Source organism: Balaenoptera physalus, assembly GCF_965194825.1.
Source record: "Balaenoptera physalus genome assembly, chromosome: X".
NCBI lineage: Eukaryota > Metazoa > Chordata > Mammalia > Artiodactyla > Balaenopteridae > Balaenoptera > Balaenoptera physalus.
In genome coordinates this window covers 59,982,123-60,009,596 of record NC_138903.1, presented here as the reverse complement: position 1 = coordinate 60,009,596, position 27,474 = coordinate 59,982,123, and the positions used below count along the sequence as shown (strand labels likewise).

General features: G+C 51.1%; 1 protein-coding gene across 1 annotated transcript; it reads right to left on the bottom strand.

Moving 5' to 3' along the window:
* On the bottom strand, nt 1-27,197 carry NALF2 (NALCN channel auxiliary factor 2; the record flags this gene model as incomplete). The annotated part of the gene is made up of 3 exons (XM_082446011.1): nt 1-2,876; nt 3,281-3,452; nt 26,340-27,197. The coding sequence occupies 3 exons, from the start codon at nt 27,195-27,197 to the stop codon at nt 2,491-2,493; spliced, it is 1,416 nt and encodes a 471-aa protein (XP_082302137.1). The 3' UTR covers nt 1-2,490.
* Nucleotides 27,198-27,474: the final 277 nt, after the last annotated feature.

Sequence of the window (27,474 nt, the reverse complement as noted above, 5' to 3'; positions counted from 1 at the left end):
TTATCGTCAAGTCTTACCATTTATTTCTTTATGGGGTTAAACAAGAGCAGAGAGGCTTCTGCCCCACAATGCAACAAAACAGAAAGCAGTACACATACAGAGACACTCACCGAAACACAGAGGCAGGGGAAGGGCGACAACTGAACCATAGCCAGGTGAGGGAGGAAGGGACGGGGACTACTAGGAATCCAGCTTGGAGACTCAGTCATAGGAACTAGTGCAAGAAAGTCCTACTCATGAAGCACAGTGTAGAAAATGGCGTAAGAAAGCTGCCCAGCTCTGCTGCCTGTGACGAACGGCAGGGGCAGCTGGAGGGGTGGTGGAAGATCTGGGCAGTGGGGTGGATGGGGACAGTCAAATGACTTCGAGGTGGAGTGAGGTGCCCCTTTCCCCTGCCACTGGGCAAGGCCCTGGGCTGGTCTGAGCCAGGGGTCTCCTGGGCACTTGGTGAGGGGGAAGAGGGGATGGGAGTCTCCAAGGGTCCATTCCCTGGGGTCCTAAGGTCCCCCTTTACATCCCAGTCCCTTTTCCCCTCCTGAGGATGCAGGAGTTACAAGGCAGTACATAGGGTCTCTCACATCTACAGAAGCATCTCTGGAAAGGAGCCAGCACCTCTTCCCCTCCCCAGCTGAAAAGAGCACTCTAGGGATGGGGTATGTGGCTAGGCCTGAAATGCTGAAGGCCAAACATGGAGTGTGTGGGCAGGGCACAGGGCTGGGCAGGGGGAGGGGAACACGCTGTGAGAAATGAGAAAACTGGCAGGGAAGGACTCCCCGGTCTCACAAAGCCTATTTGGGGACCCAGCTGAGGCCCTTGAATGATTCCCTCTCTACTAGTGAGGTTTCCCATTTATCCCCCAGCCAGCCGATTCCAGCTGTCCCCTCCCCCTCCCCCTTTTGGTTTCCCCTAATGCAGCTCCAAGCCCACCCCTCCCCTTAACTCACTGGCATTGCATCCCAGGACACAGGCCCTTCTGGCACTGAAAGCCGCTTGGCCTGTCCCAGGAACACAGTTGTGGCTTCCTTTCTCGTCTGCTCCTATTGGCTTGTAGATGTCCCAGGCCATGTGGCCTCCCACTCCTAGGAGATCAGCACAAGGCTAATGGCCCCCAAGGGGCTCTCCAGGCCTCTTCTCTCGTGCAGCTCTCTAGCCTGACTAAACACTTCAAGTCTCTCAACCAAGGGACCACAGCACATCGTCTTTATTTAGCGGGTCCTCTTGCCAGTTTCTGGACTTTCTCCAGCTAGGGGCAGGGGTGGCTGGATTAGGGGACCTGCTACAGGGTGAGGAGCAGTCTGGTGGTTCCACAATTGGGATAGTAACCCATGGGGTCAGGGATGAGAAGGGGTGAATACTCTTTGGTAGGCTGGGGACGGGGACAGGCTGGGGATGGGGGAGGCTCATCTCTGGAAAGCTCTGGGGCAACGCCACCAAGGTTTCCTTCATGGAGGCCTGGGCTAGGACGAGATGGGGGAGTCTGGGGACCCAGGCCAGGCCTGACCCTCTTGGGCTTAAGTCCCTCCTCCCCATGGAGATCAGAAATGGAAACGTCTTTGGCCCCAAGGCCAAGATCTCCAGGGCAAGAGTGGCCCTTGGGAGTATGTGCACCTTCTGTAAGATATGGCCCTTCGGACAGCGGCAGTCCCTGTGCTCCTTCTCCAGAGGGCTCCTTACGCAACCCTTTCTGATTTGGGGACGTGTCCTCGAGCCTGCCTCAACACTGATCATCTGCCTCCCCAAAGCCAGGTGGTGACAGCCCATTCAGCCATCTCTCTAAGCCCTCTGCCCACCTCTCTCCTCTCCTCTCCCTCTTCCCTATCTCCACTCTCTCCCGCCACTCATTCTGCACCCCGTTCCTATACCTCATCGCCTAGGGTGCTGGGGCACAGCTTAACTGGGGCCCTGACCTAGCTGCAACTGTGTACACCTCATGTCCCAGCCTGGCCCTTCCCTGTGGCGACCCCACATGGGACAAGGTGCGCTGGAGCGGGAGGAGGGCCGCTGCATCGTCTGCCGTTGCCTGTAGGGGTATGGGCAGGAGGGAATTAAGGATCGTGGCAACAAAAGGAATGCGGAGGGGGGAAAGAGCTTCTCCCCTCTGTGCCCCCCAACATTCCCTGAAGGGCCAAGGCTGGGTAAGCAGCCTCCTTCCTTGGGGTCAGGGCTCTCAGTGGTGGTGGGCATTTCCACCCCCCACTCCCCCCCTTTTTTTTTGGCTAAGCCCCATAGATGGGGGCCTGGGAGGGGGGCACCTGCTGCTCCTGCCTTTTTCCCCCAGTGAGTTTTGCAGCTCCCTGAGGCCCTCTGCCGGTTCTGTTGGAGCTGCTTTTGGAGTGGGGGTTGGTAGGGGGCGATGTGTGATTGCCCCATTTCCCCCGCCCCCCACCTGGTCCTACACCTCCCACGGGAGGGGCCCCTCCCCCTCCCCCTGGGGGGGGGCGCTGGAGCTGATGTCGGTGTGTGGTGGAGGTCTGATCTCCCTCCTTGCTGTCACTCTTCCCGAGTCAGGCCCTCGTCTAGGGCAGGCAGTGCCTCCAGGCCCGGTCCCCCACCACCCTGGCCGCTGGAGAAGGACACCATGGTATGGAGGAGCATGAGAACAAGGACGTAGAGCCGGATCCTGCTGGGACTGAGGCGGGAGCCCCCAGAGACCGGCAGCAGGGAGGACTTGTGGCTGAGGCGGCCTGGGGGGTCGTGGCGGGGGTGGTAGTGGGGGTACTGTTGGTGGTAGTGGTGGAAGTAAGAGTGGTGGAATTGCTGGTGGTGGGTTTTGGGGGCTTCAGACTCCTTTAACTTCTTCTTCTCCGACTCACAGGAGACCCACTGCACGTCACAGCACTTGGCTTCCGGCCGCTTTGGCGAAGTATCCAGAAACCCTGCCAATGGATAAGCAAGGCGGGGTGGGGTGCTAAGGGGACTGCTGGCTATGCCTTTCTCAGAGAGGTGATTGTCAAAGCTGGGGCTGCTCTGGTAGTCCTGCCCAAGACTCTTCCCCCTGCCGCTTAGCACCATCCCTTTCTGGACACATCTTCCAGGGACCCCAGACAGTTTCTCTGGGATAACTCCCTGGCCAGGTATGTTTTGGATACAGATGGCCACTCTGCTCTCTCCCCCTATTCCACTTTGCCCCATCCCAACCTGGGGCCTCACTACCTAATCCTGCAGCCACTAACCTTCTCCTGACCCAACTTCCTTGTTGTCCTCCCTGCTCCCACAGCCCCGACCTGGTGCCTGCTCTGGGCCCCTGGCCTCCTCCCTCCTCCCAGGGCCCTGCCTTTACCTGTACAGATAAAGCCAGGGAGCCCTCCGTACACCATTTCCTCATTGTCAGGGAGGATAAAGGGGCACCGGGTCTGCACCTCCAGGCAGTATTGCTTGCAGGGCACCCAGCGCTGGCATTCCTGCTGGGTCACGCTGAAGTATTCTGAGCACAGCCAGGCCTTGTAGACAGCCTGTAGGGAGAGGAAAAAGCATCAGCCCAGGCGCCAGCCCCTTTCTGCCTCAGAGGAGAGGGATGAGGAGGGGTGTAACTGTACTCTATAGGGGGAGGGTACGGTGTGCTCACCAACCCAACCCCAGGATCCAGGGGGTGGGGAAGAAGGGTTTGGGTCAAGACCACTACCTCCTACCCTAAAATCTCCCATTTCATAGCCAGAACTCCCAAGTCCCCAATCTGCAGTCATCCAAGACTTTGAATTTGTTCATTGGTAAAATCACAAAATGACTCCTAAATCAGAGCTGGCAGAGGCCCATCCAACCATACCATTTTATAGCTGGTCCCAAGAGATGTCCTGACTTGTCTGAGGTCACCTATATGGAGGTAAATTTCACTTCCATTCAATTCAGCAAACATTTCTTTGGCTGATGGTGTTAAGTTTCTAAACTCAAGAAAAGAGATGGAGAGGATAATCTTTGCTTTACCTCATTAGGGTGTTGTGTAGATCAAATAATATGACACATATGAAAATGTTTTGTAAATTCTATAGTGCAATACAAATGTGAGGGGTTATTTTTAATAAAAACAGGAATCTGCCTTACCAAGCACCACATGTGCCTTCAAGCTCTACTTAACCCATGCTCTGTTCTGTTGGCGTCCACCCTGGAGTGGAGCAGACACCACATTTCATTTGGAAACTTTGCTTAGCCGTTTCACTTCATGGGTATACTTCCTGCCCCTCATCTAGCCCATTTCCACCAGGCACTTGGTCCTGGCTAAGAAAGGTTCCCTGCTCTATACTCTTTGGCTATCATCAAGACCAGAGTTCCTCAACGGCGACACTACTGACATTTTGGACTGGATGATTCTTTGTAGTGGGGGCTGTCCTGTGCATTATAGAATATTGAGAAGCATTCCTTGCCTCTACCCAGTAGTTGCCAGTCGCATCCTCCCCCTCCTCATTGTGACAACCAAGAAATGTCTCTGGCCATTGCCAAATATCCCCTGGGTGGGGGGCAAAATCATCTCCCATTGAGAACCACTGATCTAACTCCTTGCTACTGAAAGTGTGGACCTGGACCAGCAACATCACCATCACTTGGAGCTTGTGAAAAGTGCATAATCCCAGGCCCTGCCCAAGACTTGACAAGTCACACCTGCATTTTAACAGGATGCCCAGAGCCCTGCCCACATCCATTCTTCATATTTTCAGGGGCACCTTCCCATAGTTGCTCCTTGTAGTGATGGTTCTCCGACTTCAGTGTGCCTCAGAATCCCCTGGGACACTTGTTAAAAAGGCAGATGGCCCCCTCCAATTCAGCTTCAAGAGGACTGAGGTGGGCTCAGGAATCTGCCTTTGGAACAAGGGTCCAGGTCATTCTGCGGCCAGAGGCCTTTCAGCCACACTCTGAGCAACGTGGTCAGAGCTTCTTACACAGACTTTAAACATTTACACTCAAATACAAATAACTCCACTGTGAACATGGACTTGGGCAATGTAATCCCACACTGGCCTTTTCCAAAGTGGGGGCAGGGGCATGGTGATGGGTGGTAGTGGTGGGTGGTAGTGGGTTGTGGTGCAAGTTACCCCCCTGAGGAACACAGATTTGATATCTCACTGGCTTCTCAAATTTAACATGCTCTAAATCTTAAAATTCAGTTCTTGTTTTTTTTACTCCAAATCTGCCCACACCCCTGAGTCTTGACTACTTCGGTTAAGTGCCATGACCATCCACCTGGGTATTCAATCCAGAAACTTAGGTGTCAGCCATCACTCCTCTCTTTGCCAGCATCCCCACACGCAGTCCATCAGCAAGGCATGCCAATTCTACCTCTACTTCCACGACTCTGTGCAGGCACTGTCATTTGTCACCTGGACAACAGTCTCCTATGTGGCCTCCCCGCCTCCACTCTTGCTCTTTCCAATGCACTGTTTACACAGGAGTAAGAGCGATCTCAAAATGACATTCGATCATGTTACTCCCTTGCTTCAAACGCTTCAATGCATTTAGAATAAAACCCAAACTTTCGACCACAGACTTCAAACCCCTGCATAACTTGGCCCCTGTCTGTCTCTCCAACCTCATTTTCTACCTCTCCCATACGGCTCATAACGCTCCACACGCTGAGGTTTTCTTTCTTTTCCTTGAACATGCCCTACTTCTTCCCACCTTGGGGCCTTGGCACACACTGTTCTCTTGGCCTGATATGCTCTTCCCCCTGCCCCCCCGCCACCACTTTTGGCCTGGCTAGGTCCTTCTCAACTTTGAAGCCTCAGTTCAAAAGTCACCTCCTCAGACAGGGTCTCCCTGACCACTCTAGTTAGAGAATGCCCCCTCATTATTCTTTTTCTTAAATGTTTCTTCACCACAGTATGAGTTTGTCTGCATCCTTGTTTTGTTTTTCTCTGTCATCCTCACTAAAATGTAAGACACATGAAAGCAGACGTGGGTCGGTCTTATTGACCATATTGAGTACTCAGCACAATATACGTAAAAAAACAAGTCTGTTGATGGAATGAACCAGATGAGTAAATGAGGACATGTCCCTACTCTCAAAGAAATTTTAGTTTCATGGATAGACAGATCTAACTTGAAACTATGGCACATTTTCTATACTATAAGAGAAGTTAAACCACTGGCCACTGGAGTGAAGCAAATAGAAAAGCCGGGAAAGATTTCAGTGAGGGTATGAGTTGAGCTGGGGGAGTTCCCTGGTGGTCCAGTGGTTAGGAATCCACCTTCCAATGCAGGGGGCGCGGGTTCGATTCCTGGTCGGGGAACTAAGATTCCACATGCCATGGGGCAACTAAGCCCGAGGGCCGCAACTATTGAGCCCACGTGCTCTGGAGCTCACGCGCCACAACTAGAGAGAAGCCTGCGTGTTGCAACGAAGAGTCCGCACACCACAACGAAAGATCCCGCGTGCCACAACTAAGACCCGAGACAGCCAAAAATAAATAAATAAATATTTTTAAAAAAAGAGTTAAGTTGGGACTCAAAGTAGGATTTTAGATGGGATGGGCAGAGATGAGACAAAAGGGCATTCTGGACTGAGGCAACAGCTTAAGGAAAGGTACAGATGTGAGCACACGCATGGTGTGCTAAAAGAATGGAGAATGGTTTCATATGAATGAAGTGCAAAGGATACCAATCTCCCGTGGATGGACATTTAAATTACTTCCAGGTTTCCACTATCACAAACAATGCTTCGGTGAGTAGGTCTGTACACACCTCTCTTGAACACTTGTGTTATATTTTATTTATATAAACTCTTAAGAGTGAAATTATTGGGATAAAAGGTATGTGCAATGGAGTGAGAAGGGAGTGGAAGGAGGTGGAAAGGAACAAGTAAAGGTAAGAGGCAGGGGAAGAGGGATCTAGAGGGGTAGGAGAGGGGCTCAGGGGTTGGATAGAGTGGCAGTGGAGTCCGGGGGCACAAGGGAGGAGGGGAGGAAGAAAGAGAGGGTAAGAAAGAGTAGGGAGTTGGAGGGTGAGAAATAGTGGTAATAGTGGGGGTAGGAAAAAACAGCGTTGGGGAGGAAGCAGGGGAATAAGAGATGGAGCGTGTAAGGGAGGTAAAGGGGTACAGTGAGGGTGAGAGAAGATGAAGGGTAAGTAAGAGCAGGGGATAACAGGGTGGGGGACAGGAGACGTGGAAGATGGGCTGTGAAGAGGAGGGGTAAGGAAGACGGAGGAAGAAAGAGGAGGGTTCAAGAGCCAGCAGGGGAATAAAGGGTGGTAAAGAAGATGGGAACAGAGGAAAGCCGAGATGAGAAAGCGGGATAAGAGAGCAGAAGGAGATGGGGGAGACGGAAAGAAAAGTAAGACAGGAAACAAAAAGGATATCCCTAACGCTAAGGGCCCCAGTACCTTGGAGACCCCCCCTCCATCTTGTGGGTCCCAGGGTGCCAAGAGGCGGCTCTGCCCACAGCCTCTGCCCCAACCTCTGCAGCCTGGACCCAGAGTCCACCTCCACTCTCACCCTGAATTGTGTGGAACAGCCCAGTCCTCCACTGCTGGGGTTCAGAGGCCCCTGCGGGATTCTCCCTGGGCTCTTCCGGTTCAATATTCCTGCTCCCAGGTGAGGCTGCAGTGGAGGGCCGGCCCTCCTCCCAAGCAACTGCAATTAGCCTAATAGCAGGCGCTGGTGGCCGGGCACTCCCCGCCTCTGCTCTGGGAGAGAGAGAGGGAGTTGAGGGAGGAGGGGCTGGGAGAGGGGTGGCCTGACAGTGGGAGGGAGGCCTTTCTCCTTAGCTAGACGGCCCTCCCTCACGCCCCACGGCCCCAGAGTCACCATGGCAACAAGTGGGCGAGCAGGTTGCCAGAGGAGGACACCAGGCCTGTGGGTGGCAAGACAGTGAGAGGAATGGAGGAAGTAGAGTGACAAGGGGCTGAGAGGTAATCCAATTCCTTAGCCCCACATATGGCCAGCTGAGGTCATTGCTGGCCCACGTGCTTTAAAAAGGGGCTGGGGTCCTTCTCAGATGAAAAGTCTGGCTCTCAGGGCTACCACCTGGACAGCAAGCCTGCCTTAGTCTCTGTAGCCCTCTTCCCTAGGCAGGCCTAAGTCACTTGCCCCATCTCATCAGTGTTAGGACTGAGCCAGAGGGGACCAGGTTGCTTGGGCAGTTGCAGGGGACCTGGGCACTCAGCCACAAGGATGGGGAAGAGCCAGGAGAGCTGCGTTCGGAGAGCTGCAGGGCTGGCTGGAGGCGGGGCATGCGGGGCAAAGGAAGAAATGTCTCAGAACCAGACAACAGTCAGTTGGGAGACCCTCGGAGGTCTTTTGCTCTAGTTCCTCAATTCTGGCTGCATATTAGAATCACTCAGAGAGTCTTTTAAAAATGCTTCTGCTTGGCCCACGTTGCACTCCAGACCAAGTCAGTCGGAATCCTTGTGGGTGGGGCCCACACATCTAGAGTTTTTCAAAACACCTCAGTTAATTTTAATATGCAGATAACTTAGCCCTGCTTCATTTTATAGCTGAGGAAACTGAGGCCCAGAAAAGGGGAGGAAGGACTTGTCTACAGTCACATAAAGTAGTGGCAGAGGGAGGAACTTGAAACCCAGTTTCTCGACTCGAACTCCAGGGTTCTTCCTACTGGACCATCCTACCAGTGGCTGCATTCCAAACTCAGGGGGCAGGACACAGAAGCGTGGGGAGGGGAGGAGAGCTGAGGAGAACCAGGCCTGCTCTTGGCTTTCAGGCTCTTCAAACTCCAGCCCTGGCAGGAAAGCCTTCTTCATCATGCCCTGTCCTCTGAGCTTAACCATCCTGGACCCTCAAGGTAGCAGCAGATGATGGGCGGGGTGGAAAGCCTTGACCTGACAGTGCCCTCCTTTCCCTACAGAATCCCCTTCCCCACCTCCAGCAGGCCACCGCTGGGCTCAATCAAGTTCTGGCTGCTACAGCCAAGTTGCTATGGGAACTGGGAGGGGAAGGAAGCAGGGAGTAACTAGAGGGAACACCAATTAACCCAAAAAGGAAGCTGAGAAGGCTATCCCACCCCTCCTCCCGGCTGGGCTGTTAAACCACTCTTTTTTTGTTTTTGTTTTTTTATAATGTCTTTTAAAAAAATATTTATTGATTGATTTTGGCTGCACCAGGTCTTAGTTGCGGCACACGGGATCTTTAGTTGCAGTATGTGGGCTTCTTAGTTGTGGCATGCCTGGGGGATCTAGTTCCCCGACCAGGGATCAAACCCAGGCCTCCTGCACTGGGAGCACAGAGTCTTACCCACTGGACCACCAGGGAAGTCCCTTAAAACACTCTTGAAATGGGAGCAGGTAAGACGAGGGGGATCCCCACCCATCCTGGGCTCTGCAGCTGCTAGTTTAGGGAGGAGTGGGAGGACCTGGAGAGCCTTACCTTCCGGCTCCCCGGCTTGCGACCTTGGCCAGGGCATTCTCATCCCTACGCTCCTCTGGGAAGAAGCATGTGACTTCTCCTGGCCCCCAGGGTGCTACGGGAATGCATACAAGTGCGTACCTACAAACACAGCCCACAGCCAAGACTCAGGGCCAGAGGGTTTAGAAAGAGGAGGCCATCCTGGACTCCTCGGTTAGGGGGCGGGAAGACCCTCCAGAGAGGAGAGCTTCAGTTCCTGCCAACCAGGAAGTCGGCAGTTTCCTTCTTGGATTCCAACTTGCTTCCCTCCCTAGGGCCTATTTCCCCATCCAAATCCTCCCTACAGACCTCTTCATCGCTGTTTGTTTTCCTAATGCACTCCTGGGACACTTGGCCAGGAGCTGCAGCTGCAGAGACCGTGGAGGCAGAGTGGCAATCTGGGCTGGGCTTGAGAATGAAACCCACTGTCCACAGCACACAAATAACCACCCTGCCCCTAGATTTCGCCTAGGTGGAAACTGAGGCTCAGAAAAGGGATTTGGTTCAGCCAAGTCATAAACATGCAAGAAATCAACTATAAAGCCAGGGTTAGAAGGGAGGTACTCTGGTGACTAATCCCACGTCTCTCTGTGCTGCATCCATCAATACACATAGCACTGTGTGAAGGACCTCCTTGGGCAGGTCTGAAAAGAGCCACATGCTCCTATTCCTGATTCTGGGCTTTCAGAGAGTTGGATCAGAACAGGGTAAGGTCAAAGTCAATCTCTCCAACCCAGGGGAGGGAGATCTTGGACGTAACTCTGGGAGTAGTTCCTTGGGATTGGCAGAGTCAGACTGAGATTAGAGGCATTACAGCGCAAATGCAGGTGGATGACATGGCTTTACTTAAGTGGCTGTAAAAATAAGCAACAGCTTTCCTGCTGCTGAGAATGAGCAGTCATGAGTCAGAGTGGCCTGGCCTGGCCTGGCCTGGAGGAAAGGCGGGGGAGATGGCTTGAGAGGTGGATAAGAACCCAGAGCCACTGCAGTTCCAGAGGGTCCAGTCACCTCCAAGCCTCTTAGGCCACCTGCTCCAAGGCCAGGGGCAGCCTGGTTAGTGGAGAAGTGGCGTCCCTAGTGCAGGAGCAGTTCTCTGAAGGAGCCTAGGTGACCCATATCAATCAGGTGAGCAGAGGAGGCAGGTTCACGACCACTCGAGAATAGGAAGGACTGTGAGAATCATAACTCCACCTCCCGATCTGCTGTTGGAATTTCCACTCCAACGTCACTGCCACAAGCTATCCAGCTACTGACTGCGCACCTCTTGTCACAGGGCGCACGCTCTCTCCTAGGGCAGCCCATATCTTCAGACCAGTCTCGCAGTTAAAGAAGTTCTTTCTCCTTCTGAGCTGAGATAATGCCTCTCTGTGGCATTGCTCATGGCTCCTCCTAGCTCTTCTGGGACCATAAAGTTCCTGTCCCCATGCCAGCCCTGCAGGAGGTATTTGTAAACGTCCCTGAATCAGGTCAGGTCTTCCCATTCATTTTTTCCTGCAATGATCAATTTCTGAACATGTTCAAGTGCCTGGCACTGTGCTGGGGAACTACATATGATAGAGATAGGGAAGACACGATTGCAATCTTTAAGGAGCAGGACAGACAACCTTGTGCATCAATCATTAGAAGTCACTGTGATAAGCAGTATGTACTTGGTGCAATGATAGCATAAAGGGAGGAAGGATCAATGGTGTTTTGAGGGCTGAAGCACAGGAAAATATCTCCATGTGGGAGAGGCTAGAGTTGGGGCTTGGAAAAAATGGGTAGAAGTTCACTGGGTGGAATAGGGCAGGAATAAGTGCACTTAAAGCAAAGGAATAAGCAGGTATAAAGGCCTGGAGGTGTGAAACAGTGCCGGATTCAGGCACTGTCGGTAGTTTAGCATAGTTAGAGGGTACAAAGGGGGCCATGATGGGAGATGAGGCTACGGAGGAAGGCCATGCCCATATTATGATATGTTCTGCATGCTAAGGAGGAGCCAGGCTTCATCCTATAGGCAACGGACAGCCTTTAGTGGATTTTAAATAACTGCTTTTTAAAAGATTGCTTATCACTTCTAAGTCAGTGATAAGTTAGTCTTATCACTGACTAACTTTTCAGACTTATGTTCTGAAAGTGTGGATGATGGAGCATAGGCATCAAGACTGGAGGTAGGGAGACCAGTTAGGAGCCTATTGCAACAATCTGAATGAGAGATGATGGGGATACCAGGTTTCTGGCTTGGGTGGCAGGATGAATAGTCGTTTCATTCATTAAAGAAGGGAAACCAGGAGGAGGAGTAGATTTGGGGGTGAAGAAGATGAATTCAGTTTTTGGTCATGCTGACTTTGAAACATAGGTCAGTATATACCAGGCTAGGTAGAAAGGTCAAGGAGGCAGTTGGACACAATGGTTTGAGCTCAGAAGGACTGTCTGGGCTAGAAATAAAGGTTTGGTCTGAGCTCAGAAGGAGGGTCTGGGCTAGAAATAAAGGTTTGAGAGTCATCAAGGGTTAAGGAGTTAATCATCAGGAACATAGTAGGACTGTACTTTCCCACACCCTTTGAAATTAGGCATGGCCATAAGACTTACTTTGGCCAATGAAATGTGAGTTGAAGTGACATGGATCCCTTCTGGGGAGAAGCTTTAAGAGCTGGAGTACGATTTGCCTCTGCTGCTGACTGTGGAAGCGGTGTTGAAATGGACCTTTTACTAGCCTGGGTCTCTTGGTGACTATCATGAACAGATGCTCCCTGCTGACCTATTTTGGACATGTATTATGAGCAAGAAATAACTGTCTGTTGTGTTAAGCCTCTGATATTTGGGAATTGTTTGCTACTACAGCGTAACCTGGCTCACTCTGACTGATAAAGCAATAGTGGAAGCCAAGGAAGTAGAGGATATTGCCTAGGGGAAATTAACGCACAGAGAAAAGGACCAACAGTGGATCCCTGGAAAACACTAACATTTAAGGGGCAGGTAGAAGAAGGGAATCTGATGAAGATGCGGGAGTGGTTTAAGAGCTTGGAGAAGAAACAGAAGAGAGTGACATTCTATAAATTAGGGGAGAAGAGTTTCAAAGAATAAGAGTGGTCAGCAGACGAGGACATGCTGGCAGTCTCATCATGGTGAGATCAGTTTCAGTGGAGCAGTGGGGGCAGAAACCAAATTGAAGCCAATTTAAAAGGGAATGTGAGGGAAGAAAAATGGAGAGAGCTATGTGTAGACTACTCTTCCAAGAAGCCAAACTAGTTTTTCAACTGTTTTTTGGGATGTGGTTTCCAGTTCTCTGTTCTACCCTGGTTGTTCCTATTCAGACAAGTTCCTATTTTTCTATGTCCCTTGCAACTGAATGCAATCCCCAGAGTTTATCAACACAGAGTCAAGTAGAAGTATCAGCCCTCCTATGCTAGAAGCTCTGTTTCTTTTAATGCAGCCTAAGACCACATTTGCTCTCTGGGAGACTGTATTGTATTCCTTTGGTAATTCAGTGGAGATGGAGAGGGGAATTTCTGCCTGGAGTGTGGGATCAAAGACACAGCCTAGATCAAAGTCCCTGGAAGGAGCTCAAGCCTTCTGGCAAGATATCTGAATGAATTAAACATCCTTGAGATGGTAGGCTCTCTGAGGACAGGGACTGTGTCTTATCTGTGTATTTCCCTCAGGACTTCACATGGAATTAGGTATACAGAAGAGATGCCTGCTAAGTACTTGAAATCCAAGCACTTGAAAACCAAGCCTCCAGCAACTAGCTCAGACTGGAGTAAGGTGGAGATCTCCAAGAAAAGGGTGAAAGTAATGGGTTATGTAATGTGTTGCATGAATTTTACAGCTTTGATGGAGAAATTGGGGATGCATTAGCAAAAAAAAAAAAAAAAATCACAGAAAACTAAGCAAATAGAAAAAAAAAAGAGGCAATTATTAACTCCAGGAAAACAAGTTGGCCAAGGAAGAAAATGTAATCACAGTATTCTACATGACTCAGCTGTGAACAATATTTATAATCCTTATAATGTAAATATGGAATACTGTTAAAACCAGAAATTGTGATATGACAATATTCGATATATGAGGGGAGTGCACATACAGTGCTGCTGGTAGTAAGAGAGCTAAATCCCACTCTAAAAAAATAAAAAGGCAGTACATATTTAAATCAGAAAAAAAATCAAGAAATGACAGTACTGGTATATCATTTAGAGATGTGGAGGTAAATATTAGAAGAAACAGCTAAGAGGTTTAGAAGTATTTGACTCTGAAGAGTGAAGCTTAGGGTTGTAGCAGAGGGCTTCTGTTTTAATCATAAGCAATGAGCTCTATATTTATCATTTAAAACATATTACGTTATATATCATTTAAAAGACAGATGCTACAAGAATATATATCTATATATGGAATAGATATACATATGTGTATACATGTATATATATGTATATGTGTGTATCTTTGTGTGCACAAAGATATTTCAAACAGAAAAGTCAAGAAATAGCAGTATTGGCACACCATTAAAAATGTGACAATAAATATCAGAAGAAAAAGCTAAGAGAGTTTCAAGTGTTTAACTCTGAAGAGTGACTATATATATGTAGCTTATATGTCTTTTAAAATTATGAACATATATTACTTTGATAAAATGAAAATAAAATAAATATATAAACTGATATGCAGCCATGAACCTCAAAAACAACAAAACAAAATCCCTAAGACTTGACCTGACCAACCTTGCCAGACTCAGCCACAAAACCCCAGGCCCTATTGCCCAGCCATGGATCGTCTACTCCATCACCACTGTCTGGGGCATGGGCTTAGGTCAGGTCAGCTTAACAGGCCAGCAGAATTAATGAGTGGCCCCATAGCCAAAGAGAACTAATATGAGAGGAGAGGAACTTTAAGGGCCTCTGTGCCCAACAGCTGTGCAGGCCACCCACCATAGAAATGGTGCCAGTGTGACATGACAACCATAGCTTCATTTGAGCTGCACACAAATGTGTTTGGTATAAAATCCCGCTGCCCCCTCCCAGGGGGCACACACTGCTAGTCTGGGCCCGGGCCCAGGCCCAGGCAGATATCTCCAGCTTCCTGCAGGGATCATTGTGAAACCAGCTCCTTGCCCCTACCTTACTTCTGTCCCCAAACACAGTACCTTGCTAAACAGATGAGAGGCTGGGGAGAGACCTAATAAAAGGACCTGTTAGTTGTGCTTGGTCTCTGGGGGTGAGGTAAATCAAGGCTTTGGAGTCCTTCCATCTCTGGCTCTTCCCTCCCCTACCTGAGCATATCTCTGTGCTCTCATTCACTAGAATCTCTCCAGTTGCCTTCTGGCTCCTAACCTTCCACCTCCACACTAGACACTTCACCTGCTGCTCCCAAATTACCTTTCCCTTCTCCTAAGGGAAAGTGTTGTCAATCTCAATTGAGTATTAAGCAGTCATTTAGATCAAACACATCTAATTAAGGTGACAATAATAATAGCTACCATTTTTAAAGTGCTTACCATACGCCAGGCTCTGTTCTAAGCAGCTGACCTTTATTAACTCATTGAATCCTCACAACCACCCCCTGAGATGGAGATACATTTACAGGTGAGGACAGGAAGGACCAGAGTTAAAATAGCTTGTCCAGGACTTCCCTGGTGGCACAGTGGTTAAGAATCCGCCTGCCAATGCAGGGGACACGGGTTCGAGCCCTGGTCCGGGAAGATCCCACATGCCGTGTAGCAACTAAGTCCGTGCGCCACAACTACTGAGCCTGTGCTCTAGAGCCTGTGAGCCACAACTACTGAGCCCACACACCGCAACAACTGAAGCCTGCGCACTTTAGGGCCCGCATGCTGCAACTACTGAGGCTGCGTGCTGCAACTACTGAAGTCCATGTGCCTAGAGCCTGTGCTCCGCAACAAGAGAAGCCACCGCAATGAGAAGCCCGTGCACCGCAACAAAGAGTAGCCCCTACTCGCCACAACTGGAGAAAGCCCATGCACAGCAACGAAGACCCAACGCAGCCAAAAATAAATTAAAAAAAAAAAGCTCGTCCAAGGCCACACAGCCAATAATAATACATGGTGGCTACCATTTCCCGAGCACTTTCCATCTCACAGACACTGTGCTCTTAAGAGATTAGCATGTTATATGTCATTGAAGCCTAATAATGACCCTATTTCTTAGTTTTGAATTCAAAGAAAATGAGGTTCCAAGAGAGATGAAAGGTCTCAACAACTGTTTTATGGAGAAGACAGATTTCAAGCTGGAATGTGAAGTCAAGTTTACCTGGGCTTCAGTTCCCAAGCTTATACACCATATTGCCCCTAGGATGGTCCCTCCATTTCACTATCACCATTGAAGTAATTAGCTTGTTACTTAAACAAATCTTTTTGATGGAATTTCAAGTCAAGTTGGGGAGAGATTTCTAGGACTGGATGGGAGAGTGATTTTCTAAAATCAGTGTATTCAGCTCATTCCCAATATGAGTAAAGTTTTCTTTGTAAGGGAGTGTCGGGGGAAGAATATTTGGGTACTAGGGGCTACAAATGACCATTTCCATTCCCCCATCAAAGCACTCCCTTTCCTCTTTCCTCTAAATGCATGCATGTGCGCACGCATGGGAGCACACACACACACACACACACACACCCTGGGAGTGTTGAAAAGAGGCAACTGTTCCTGCTCTGATCTTTGGCAACTGGTGATGGGAAGGCAGCTGTCTCCTTGTAGAAGGGTCTTCTTGCCTTTGGACATGAGTTTTCCTGTTCTAGGTCTTGTCACGTAGGGGCTCCTGGAACTGCCTTGCCCTGGAAGACTCCAATACTAGAGTCCATTCCTTCAGAAAGGTTTCAGGGCAGCCACAACACTCTACCTAATTGCTCCTCCTCCCCAGCTTGCTCCATAAATGTTCTTCCTCGAAAAGCCTTTGCTCCAGTCAGGTGGAGAGTTAGCCAGAGCTGGGTTCAGATTCTGGCTCTGCCACTAACTGGATGTATGAACTTGGACAAGTCATCTGTAAGGAGGTAGGGACTGAGTCACTAACTTGCTATGTGACTGTAAGCAAAGTACTCTCCCTCTCTGAGTCTCAATTTGGATCCAAGAAGATGGTCCCTAGGGAGGCAGCATATATGGGGAGAAGAAAGGGTCAAACATCTTTAACCTCAAACAGTCCTGTGGTCAAATCCCAGGTTTGCTCTCACCAGTTATGAAAACTCAAACAAATTACTTAAATTCCCTGATCTATACTTTCCTTGTCTGCAAAATGGAGATAATAAAAGAACATATCCTTAACCTTTCTGTAAATGATGTCTGTAAAGCAACTAGCACAAAGCTTTACCTATAGTAAAATTACACTGGTACAGATTGGGTACCCTGGATTTGACCTGGATTCAAATCCCAGCTCCAACTCTTATTAGCTGGATGACCTTGAGCCAGTTACTTAACCTCTCTGAGCCTGTCTTCTCCTAAGTAAAATGGGGATAAATATATATGCACTTCACAAGACAGATGTAAGAATTAAGTGAGATAAAGTATACAAAAAGTGCCTGGGATAGTTCCTTTCCTTCCCATGCCCTCCTTTCAAGCTCTAAGATTCAAATAATAAATGGAAAAAAAAAACAACTGCCACAAATGTAATCAGAAAAAAATCATTAATACATATAAAAGAGTACATACAAATCAATAATAAAAACACAAGACATGGACAGACAATTCACAAAACAGGCAATACAAATGACCCATAAACAAGAAAAACAAAATTTGACCTAAGGGATGCAAATTACAAGCCAATGCTATAACACTTTTCAGCTCCAAATTAGTAAAGTTTAAAAAAATATGATAATCAATATTAGACAAGGGTGGTAAATTAGTCTCACATTTTTGGCGAGGGTATAAACTAGAAGCAGCCTTCTGGAAAGAAATTTGGTTAGAAAGAAATTTGTTATGTCAAAAGCCTTAGAAAGGTTAATACTCTTTGATTCTGTAAGACTAGTTCCAAATGTTCGTCCTGAAGAATTAATGCATATGCTTCCATTTGTATGCAAAACAAGGGAAAGAAAAAGTCATTTTGTGTGCAAATGTTGATGTAAGCTCAGAGAGGGATGGAAGCATACACACCAAATTGTTAACATCAGTGACCTCAGGGCAGTGGGACTGGGAGGGGAGGGAACAGGAAGATTACTAAGTGGAATACAGAGGTTTCTTTATAAACCTCTGTATTGTTAGATTTGGTACAATGAAGGTGCATTATTTTGTGATTTAAGAAACTCAGCAAAGTAGAGAAATAAGAAAAAAATGATTGAGATACTATTTATTAGAAAAAAAAGGAATCATAGATCTGACAAAGATTTATGGACAAAGATATCCATCATAGCATTATTTACAATAGTAAAAGTTGAAAGTAAATATCCAACAATAGGGTACTAGGTAACTAAATTGCACTAAATTCATGGGATGGGATATTGCATGCTCATCAAGAATGATGTTTGTGGGAATTCCCTGGCGGTCCAGTGGTTAGAACTCCATGCTTTCACTACCAAGGGCCCAGGTTCAATCCCTGCTAGGGGAACTAATCCTGCAAGCCATGTGGCACAGCCAAATAAAAAAGAGGTTTGTGAATATCTAATTACATGGAAAGATATCCAGTGTAACTTTAGCAATAAGTTAAAAAGAGCAGGGTAAAAAACCTGGATGATTTCAACTATGTAAAAATATATAGTCACATCTATTAGGGTGGCTATTATCAAAAAAAAAAGGAAAAGTATAAATGTTGATGAGAATGTGGAGAAACTGGTACCCTGTGCATTGCTCATAAGAATATAAAATGGTGCAGCACTGTAGAGAACAGTATGGAGGTTCCTCAGAAAGTTAAATATAGAATTACCACGTGATCCAGCAAGTCCATATCCGGGTATATAACCAAAAGAATTGAAAGCAGGGATTCAAACAGATACTTGTATACCAGTGTTCATAACAACGTTATTCACAATAGCCAAAATGTGGAAGGAAATGAAAATATAGGTCCACACAAAAACTTGTCTATGAACGTTCATAGCAGCTTTATTCATAATTGTCCAAAGGTGGAACCAACCCAAGTATCCACAGAGATGAATGAATTTAAAAAATGTGGTACATCCAGACAATGGAATATTATTCAACCATAAAAAAGAATGAAGTACTGATACATGCCACAACATGGATGAACCTTGAAAACATTATGTTTCATGAAATAAGCCAGACACGAAAGGACAAAAACTGTATGATTCCACTTATATGAATTACTCAGAATAGTCAAATTCATAGAGATGGGAGATAGAATAGAGGTTACCAGGGGCTGGGGGGAGGGAGGAATGGAGAGTTATTGTTTAATGGGTACAGAGTTTCTGTTTAGGAGAATAAAAACATTTTAGGAATGAATAGCGGAGATGGTTGTACAACATTGCAAATATACTTAATGCCACTGAATTGTACACCTAAAAATGATTAGAATGGTAAATTTGATGTTATGTATATTTTACCACAATAAAAAACTATGCCACAAAAAGACATATTAGGAGGAAATACACTATAACATTAAGAGCATCTCTGGGACCTTTTTTCTGTTATATTTCTATTTTCCAAAATTTCTCAGAGACCATTTTTTTGGCAATTGGAAAAAAAGGTATTTTTAAAAGATTCTGAGTCTGTAATAGCTCTGAAGGATTAACCTGGCTGGAAGTTTTAGTTGAGTTCAACACTAAGCAGAACGCTCACCTTTCACAGATCAGCCAGGTAGCCATGCTATCTGCTGGAAACCAAATACAAAGACAGGAAACAATGGTAACACCCACCACCACCACTCGTCCTTCTCCGGGCAGAGCTTGGTGAGTTGGCACTTCCTTCTACCTCCAAGAGAAGCCTAGCCATCCCAGGCCAGGGCTCACCAAAAGCCTGTCATGGGAACTGGGTGTCCAAAGCCCAAGCCAGGCCTCCACAGGCTCTGGGGTGACAAGGTCTCACGGTTTCCCCTCCCAGCTCTCCCAGCAGCTGCTGGGCAGGGCTCAGGCCTGCACTAGGTCTGTCTAGGAGACCTACTCCTCTCCTGCCCCGGTTGATCCTTCCAGCAGATTGGGGCTGAGAATCTAACAGATACCTTCCTTCCAGGCAAGAGGAGCCCAGCTCCTCCCATCTCCTTGGTAGAGCCTGCAGAAAAAGGAGGAAGCAAACACCTCCTTTCCTCACGCCCATCCTCTGTCACAATCTCAAGAGGATACTGGTGATTATCACTGGCGCTCAAGGGCAAGAGACTGGGGTATTGAACAAGGAGGATGTTGGTGGGTCCCCACTTTGGATCTGAGCCACTCCAGGGGGTCCCTACAAGTTGCCAGTAGGTGCTGCCGGATTTCCCTTGCAGTTCGTCAGCTTCTCACTCCAGCCTCTCAAGAGCCAGCTGGGCATTGCCTCTGACAGCTGGGGGAGTTTATTAAGATTTTCTTTATACATGTGTGCACTGGGGAAAGAACAGACAGACCTGGGTTTGTGTGGCAGTTCTCCCACCTTTTAGCTATGTGGCCTGGATGGGTCGGTCACTTTCCTTCACTGAACCTCAGTTGTCACATTTGTAAAAAGGGAATAATGAGTGTACCTGCCTGCTAGGATGACTATCAGGATTAAATGAGTTCATGGACACACATAAAGCCACTGGCATCTCCCAGGCACTTGAAAGCTGGCAGTTTTCTTTTCCCCTTTCCCTTTGTTCTTTGGCACCAGCCTGCCTTCACCTTCTGGCCCAGAGACTTGTGGCTCAGGTTCCAGCTCCTTTTTCCAGAATCCATTCAAACAGGAGCTTTGGTCCTGGCAGCTCCTGTCACTGCATGGTAACTCCTTCCTTCACCAGGGCCAGCTGCAACTCATCTGGTGCCCTTGCTCTCCTCTCTAAGCACCTGCCTGGCTTGAGGTATCAAAAATTCAGGCTTTTCTGAACACCCTCATATGTCCAGGGAGAAAAGTCTGGTCCAGCATCCCTGCACACACCCTGGTCTGTGCGCCTGTAACCACAGGAACACAACATACCTATTCCCCAGAGGCCTCCCGGCTCAGCATTGGGGAATGGTGCTCCTGGAGGCCCACATTTGTCTAAACCCCCTCAGAAGCTGCCCCTGGTTTTCCAGCAAACACCTGCAGCTGGAATCCACATGTGGCTGAGACGTGAGCTGGGGATGGGGGAGTAGGGGTGGGGGCGGGTCTGATGCCCAGTCTGCAAGGGCACACAGCAGGTAAACAGCCTCACAGGGTGGGAACATAAAAGAACTGCCCTGAGGGAGAAGTTTTTCTAGGGCAAACTCCCACCCTCGAGCCTAAGGTGTCGTCCTACATATGCACCCACACACTGAAGGGTGGGTGTGCCCTTTCCCTGAGACACCGATGCCTGGGGAGGAGACCAACACACACCCACATGGCTTAGAGGCACCCTCTCATGCTTGTGATGTGTTCGGAGATCCCTGACTCTCCTTTAATCTCAGCCCCACCCACTGTCTTCCCTTTCCTCACCCTTACCTCCACTGTGTTCAGCAGACTCTTCCAGTCAGACCATGAGACTGGGTGGGAGGCTGCTGGGCTCCCTCCCTCCACTTAACTCCCCTCCGCCCCCACCTTCAGGAGATACCAGTTTATCCTTCATGGAGGTTCCCGTTGCTATGGTGACTATAGTAGTCAGGCACCAGCCTGTGGGAAGTCGCCATGAAGAAGATTGTGTCTGTGTGTGTGTCTATGTGTCTAAGCATGTGTGCATGCACACACACACACGTCCACACTGAGTGGGGAGGAGAGAAGGCAGGAAGGAGAAAAAGAGCAGAGAGGGAGAAAGGGGACAGGAGAAGAGGGGACCAGAAGATGAAAGGGGGGGCAGCAGGAGGGATGGGGATCAGAGAGGCGAAGTGTGAGTGGGGTGTGAGGGATGCGAGGGGTGAGGGGGCATGCAGGAGGCAAGGGCAAGAGGTGCAGTGCCGGGACGGGGGTTAGGGATGAGGCCAGAAGATGGTCAGGACGCAGGGTAAAGGTTGGTGGAGTGTGAGGTAGAGGTGAGAGATGAGGGGAGTGGAGCTGGATGGGAGATGGGAGAGGGCTGGCCGTTAGAAGGAGCAGGGAGGGGCGTGGGTGGAAGGGGAGGGGTGGGAGCAGGTGGGGGTAACTGTGGGGAGAAGTGGGCGTTGGAGGAGTGAGGTGTGGGTGCGGTTTGGGAAGGGTCTAGTAGAAGGTTGGGAAGGCTGTGGGGTCATTGGTATGTGGGGGGTGTTGGCTGTGGGGCAGAATTGGGAGGAATATGGGGATTGGTAGTGGGGTGGGTCAGGGTAGGGGTGAGGGGATCCGGAGAGGTGTGGGCAGCACGAGGCCACTTTCCCACTCTCACGTTTAAGCCCCTGTACCCTGTCTGAGCTACAAACATTGCCTTTTCCCTGTCCCCGGCCCTTCCCAGAAGCCCGGTGCTCACGTTCATGGCCAGTGAGCTTCGGTGGATCCGGACGCCCCTCCTCAGGGGAGCCTTTGCCATGGTCCTGGGAGGCTGCTTCTTGACTGCCTCCCCCTTCCACCACCCCGAAATGGGGACTAGGGTACTCTCTCTGCCCTCACGAACCCTGGGTCAGGGAGGCTGACTGTGGGGCACTGCTCTGTGCCTGAAAGCTTGGGTGACAACAGGGACCACTTGCCAACCTGGGGCTCCTGCCCTTTGCCCAGTGCCCCGAGCTTCCTGCTCTCGGCACCAGCGTTAGCCTGGGAATCCTGCTTGGCAGGAAAACTGTGGCAGGTGGGAGGAGAGAGGAAGGCAGCGAGGCAGAAACAGCTGCCAGCCGGAGTGGAGGAAGAGCAGGTCCCCAACGGGTACGGGCAGAAGGCGAGGTGCTGGCTCTGGCAGCCCCCTCCCCTGGGTGTGGGTGTTGGGCCTCCTTCCCTGGCCTTGCCCATCCAATGCTGCTGTTGAGGGAGCAGGCTCTGCTCACTGGCCTGAACTCTGAGCTGACACAGACCTCAGAGGTCAGCTGGTCCAACCTGCCCTAGACTCCGGAGTCAGAGTCATCTCCACAGCATTTCCCCCAGGGCTCTGTCTGAATCAGGCTAGACCTTTCCCCTGGGAGCAGGAACTCACCTCCTCTCAAGGCACTCTGTTCCCTCTTTGGAAGGAAAAAACTGTTAACTGAACAACTGATATGCCAGGCCTAGGTACTGTGCAGACTTCTCATTAATAATGAGCTCATAGGGCTGTTCTGATGAATTACCTCCATTTTACAGATGAGAAAAGTGGGGCTGAGAGAGCTGAAGTCCCTAGCTCAAGGTCACACAGGTAATACATAAAAAAGCTGGGTCTGAACCCAGGACTTTCTAACCATGAAGTCCCTCTGGGGTTAAGCAGGACATGCCTCTTCTTTTGCACCCTGACAACTCCTCTGAGGTCTGAAGTTGGAGACCACACCTTCCTGAGTCTCCTCTCCTTCAGGTGAAACAGCTCCTTCAACTCTGTCCAGGAGAACTTGAGTTTTAGCCTCCTCCTAAACTGCTCAGTGTGAGACCCAGAACCAAACACACAATATGCCAGGTGGGTGTGGGCCAGTCCCGAAGAGAACAGAACTATCGCATCCTTCCTTGGCAGTAACCTTTACGGTTGTGGCCCTACGGCTAGTGAGAGAACTGAGAACTGGCCTTCTCTTGGGCTTCTATCCCCTCTTGGATCAGAGCTATGAGAGAAGAGGCCAGGGTTTTGTTCCCATCTCCACCACTGCCCCCCAACCCCCTATCAGGCTATCCTCAATTTAGAATAGGGAAGGGGCAGAGGTGGAGGAAGAGGCAATCACAACCAGGCGGGGCCTGGCAGGGCTGGGAGATGGAGAGGGCTGGGGGAGTGAGGGGGTGGTCCAGTAACCACAGGCAGGGCCAGAAGGGCCAAGCAGAGCAGGAGGCAAGGGCTGAGGGGATGCGTGCACAGGGAGGTAAGGGAGGGGTGGAGTGGGGCCCCAGGGGTTGGGAGAGGCCAGCGTGAGAATGGGCATTGGCCTTCCTAAGTTATCATCGTCCTGCTGTGTGAGAGGAAGTCAGTCACACATTAAGGAAATGTCGCAGCTGGTACTAAATTGGGAGGTGTCACAGGCAGCAGTGAGGACAGGTATGATGTGTGCGGCCCTGTGTGGCCCGAAACAGGGGCAGATATTGCAAAGGGAGAGAACAGGGTTTCTGGGGCTGCCCGGGAAAGATCTAACTGAAATACTGGGGACAGGCCCCCGGGGATGGGGGTCACCTGGCCCTGGAGCAAAGGCTCCAGGTTTGGTTTCCAGCAGCAGAGGAAGCCTCCTCACCCTGGCCTGGGGTGGTGGGCTCTCCACCCTGGAGAAGCTTGGAGGATGTGGCATTATCTCCAAGGGATCCCATTTGGGGGAGGGGCTGGACAGCAGGGCTTGAAGCTGGGGGGCAGGCTCGGGGATCTGCAAAAAAGGCCTGGGATAGAGGTGGGGCACTGGGGTGAAGACAGAGGGGCTGCAGGAAGGAGGAGAGCAGGGCTGTCTTTTCCTGTAGGGCCTGTAATACAGCTGGAATCTAGAGGCCTGTGGGTGTAGGCCTCAGTGAAGGGAGAACACGTTGGAGAGGGTGGGAAAGACAGGAAGAAAGCTGTGGAGCTGACACTGCCCTTCTCCCAGCACAGCAGGCAGCAAGAGAGCAGGCGGAGTTCACTTGAGAGGGAGAGAGAGAGAGTGAGAATGTGAAAGTGACAAGGAGACAAAGGAGAGCAGGGAGGGCCCCGGCCATTGCGAACCTGATGAGAGGCCATGGCCAAAGCGTGAGCTTAGCACCGACGCCACGCGGGTTGGAGGCCTGGCACTCCTGCTCCTTAGCCGAGTGGCCTTCGGGCAAACTGCTTGAGCCCGCTGCACCTCAGTTTCCCCATCTGTAAAATGGGGCTTATGATGCTGGTATTACCAGCCTCCCCAGGCAGTTGTGATCTCATAATACACGTGAAAGAGGCTACAAACCCTAAGCAGGACATCACTGTCAGGTGTTCTATTATTCTTACAAAATACTATCAGCTACCTCTTCCCACTTCAATCTCACAAAAGACTCAGGATGTGGGCAGAGCCAGGATTATTATCCTTGTTTTACGAATGAGGAAACAAAAGCTTAGAGAAGTGAAGTGACGTGCCCAAGGTCACACTACGAACAAGTGGTAGAGATGATCAGGCCTCCTGAATCCAAGAGATCAGTTGTCTTTCTCCTCCATCAAACTGCTCGGTAAAAATAATCAACATGAGGGATTATTATTTAGTGCCGGATCAGACAGAGCCTGAAGCCAACTATGACCCGGAGAAAACCCCACGGGAAAGTTGTAGCATGGTCTCTTTTTCATCCTGGAGATTGTGGGAAAGAAAAAGTCGGGGCCACGGGGTTGGAGGGAAGGCCACAAAAGACAGACATCCTTTATTCCGTCTGCTAGTGGCCCGTGTCCCTCTGCTCGCACTGACATCAAGGGTGTGTGTCTCTATCTCTATATGACAAAATGTGTCCTTTTTCATGTGACAGTACTTCTGCCTGTGTGTCTCTGACATCCTGGGGAGATGTGCATGTGTATGACACCTTGTCTGCTTCTGTGGCACCGTTTGTGGGTGTGACGACCTCTCTCTACCTCTGTGTGACTTTGCCCGGGGTGGTGGTGGTGCTGTTTGGCAGTGTGTGTGTGTCTATCTGTCTGTACACCTTTAAGAAGTGGAATATCTCATTTGGTAGTGTGAGTGAGGCAGTGAGTCAGCTGAGGCTGAGGGAGGCGGGAGGGAGACTGCTAGGTTACGAGAACAGGAAAAAGGAGAATGAGAAAGTGAAGTCAGGAGCAAGGAGCTACCCCTTTCCTCCCCAACCCCCTGCCCAAATCCCTAAGGAGCCCACCAAGAGCGTGGAACCGTGCAGAAGTCCGCAGGGGTCACGTCAGATGGAAAGGGGCACTTTCTGTCCCTCCCCAAAGCCTCGGAGGGAGACAAGCTAGGCTAGGAGGCAACTGTCTCCCTCTCCAGCTCTCAGCCCCCAGCTTGAGGATGGGTGAGACCAGCATCCCACCTGGTCTCCACTTCACTTGACCCTTTGACCTTGCTGTTGTCTTTCCTCTCAGAGGCAGGCCACCTGGCCAGGCTGCACAAACAGAGCAGTAGCACCATGTCCCAAATGTTTACAGCCCCCATACACCCACTGTCCAGAACGACCCTGCTCAGGGTCAAGAAGTTTCTCAATACTCAGCTCTGCCCTAGGCAGGCCCATTCTGCAGGGGCCCCGCCTCTCCTCTGGATGCCCGTCCCCAACAGCCAGTAAGCCAGCTTTCCCTCCACTGCCACCCCAGGGCACTGGGAAAGCACTGGGACTTCTGTAATGCACCAGCCTCCAGTGGTCCTCCCACAAGCTGCTGTGCCCTGCTCCCAGCTCCTTCTCTTGTCAGGGGAGAGGAGCTGGCAGGTACCCTCCTCGGGAGAAAACAGGCACCCTGGGGCTCCACCTGCTTAGACTCTGACCAGCCACCTCAGGTCATATAAGGTCAACAGTGTGCTGTGCCCCACAACCAAGTGCCCCTCCTCTCACCCACTGGCAGGGGCCAAAGGGTCAGGGTTAGGTTGCCAAATATTCTTCCCCCGCCTTTGGCCTTCCCCCTTCACCAGCCAGTCCCAGGACTTTCCATTCCAGCCAAGGAAAGGAAAGGGGCACCGCTAGGTGAGGACGGGGGCTAGGGGAGCCAGAGCCCTCTTTCCATCCCTTTGCCACCCGGGGGGCCCCCGGACCCCTCCCTCCTCATGCGGGGGGCGGGGCGGGAGAAAGCCCCAGTCATATGGTGCCCAAAGCCAGAATCAATAGAAGTTGGCCAGGTGGTTACCTGACTTGAATCCCTGAGGCCCTGCTTCCCGGGAGGGTCCCAAGGTAGCACTACCCGTGCCCCACTGAGAACGGTGGGGGTGATGGGGGGAGGTGAGGTGGGTAGAGGGGGAAACCTTTTTTCTCCAGGTCCCACCGCCACGGCTCCCGCCGCCGAAGCGGCAGCCGTTGTGGCCGCGGACGCCAGTCCCTACCTTACAGCCTTTCGTGCAGGACCGGATTGAGTACTCTTCTGCCTGTAAGTATTTATGCAGCACGAGGTCGAACTCGTCATATTTTTCCTGAGCATGTCGGTCGAGCCGCTGGTACGCCTCGATACAGTTGCTACACACCTCCCAGGCCCCGGAGCCCGGGCTAGCCACCACGGCCAGCAGGTCCCCCAGCAGGGTGTCCAGGCTGCAGTCCAGGCTGTCGGGGCGGTCCATGCCCAGCAGCAAGTCCCAGACCGTGTAGGTGTCGCAAAAGGAAAGAGTGAAGTTCCGAAAGTGGCCTTTGAGCAAGTTTTTTTTGGCGGTGGGGAACTCGGCCGGGGCACGGGAAGGGGAGTCGGGGGGCCGTAGAGGGGGCGCTGGGGTGGTCGGTTCGAAAAGTCTCTGCAAAGATTGCAATTTGGTGCAAGCTGCGTCCAGCCCCGTGGGTTCTGGGACGCCGCCGCAGTCCGGCCCGGGACCGGCGGCGGGGGCGGCTTTGGTCAGGTTGCTGTATCGCGGGCCGCAGGTGCCTGGGGGCGCGCTGGGCTGGCCGGGCGGCTGCGGCGGCGGCGGCAGCACCGCGCGAGGAGGCACCGGCTGCCGCTCCCGGCCGGCCCCCCAGGGCGGCCGCATGGCGCTGCTCAGCTCCCTGGCCCGGGGCCGGGCCCCCGCGCACAGCCACAGATGGTCAGCGAGCAGCACGGTGAAGAAGAGCAGGGACGCCAGGGACAGTCGCCATCGCTGCGCCCGCTCGGAGTCGGCGCAAGGTTTGTCGCTCGGCCTGGGAGCCCAGCAGCAGCAGCAGCAGATAGTCAGCGCGGCGGCGTCTTTCCCGGGCCACATCCAAGCGCCCCTGAACATATTTCAGGGGGGTCCGGGCTGGAGGGAAAAGGCGGGCGCGAGGCCGGACGGCCGTCTCGGGCTGGCGGGCGGGCAAGCCGGCTGCGCGCCGCTCCGCGCTCCTCGGCGCCGTCCAGGCTCTACCTCGGGGGCTGCATGGCGAGGCAGGCCGGCCGGCCCGGGGCCCCGCTCAGGCCGGAGTGGCGGGGCGCTCTCGCGCCGTCCCCGCGCCCCTCCCGCGCTCCCTCGCTCGCCGCCCGGGCGCGGCCGCCCGGCCCGCTAGGCGCTGCCCGGCGTC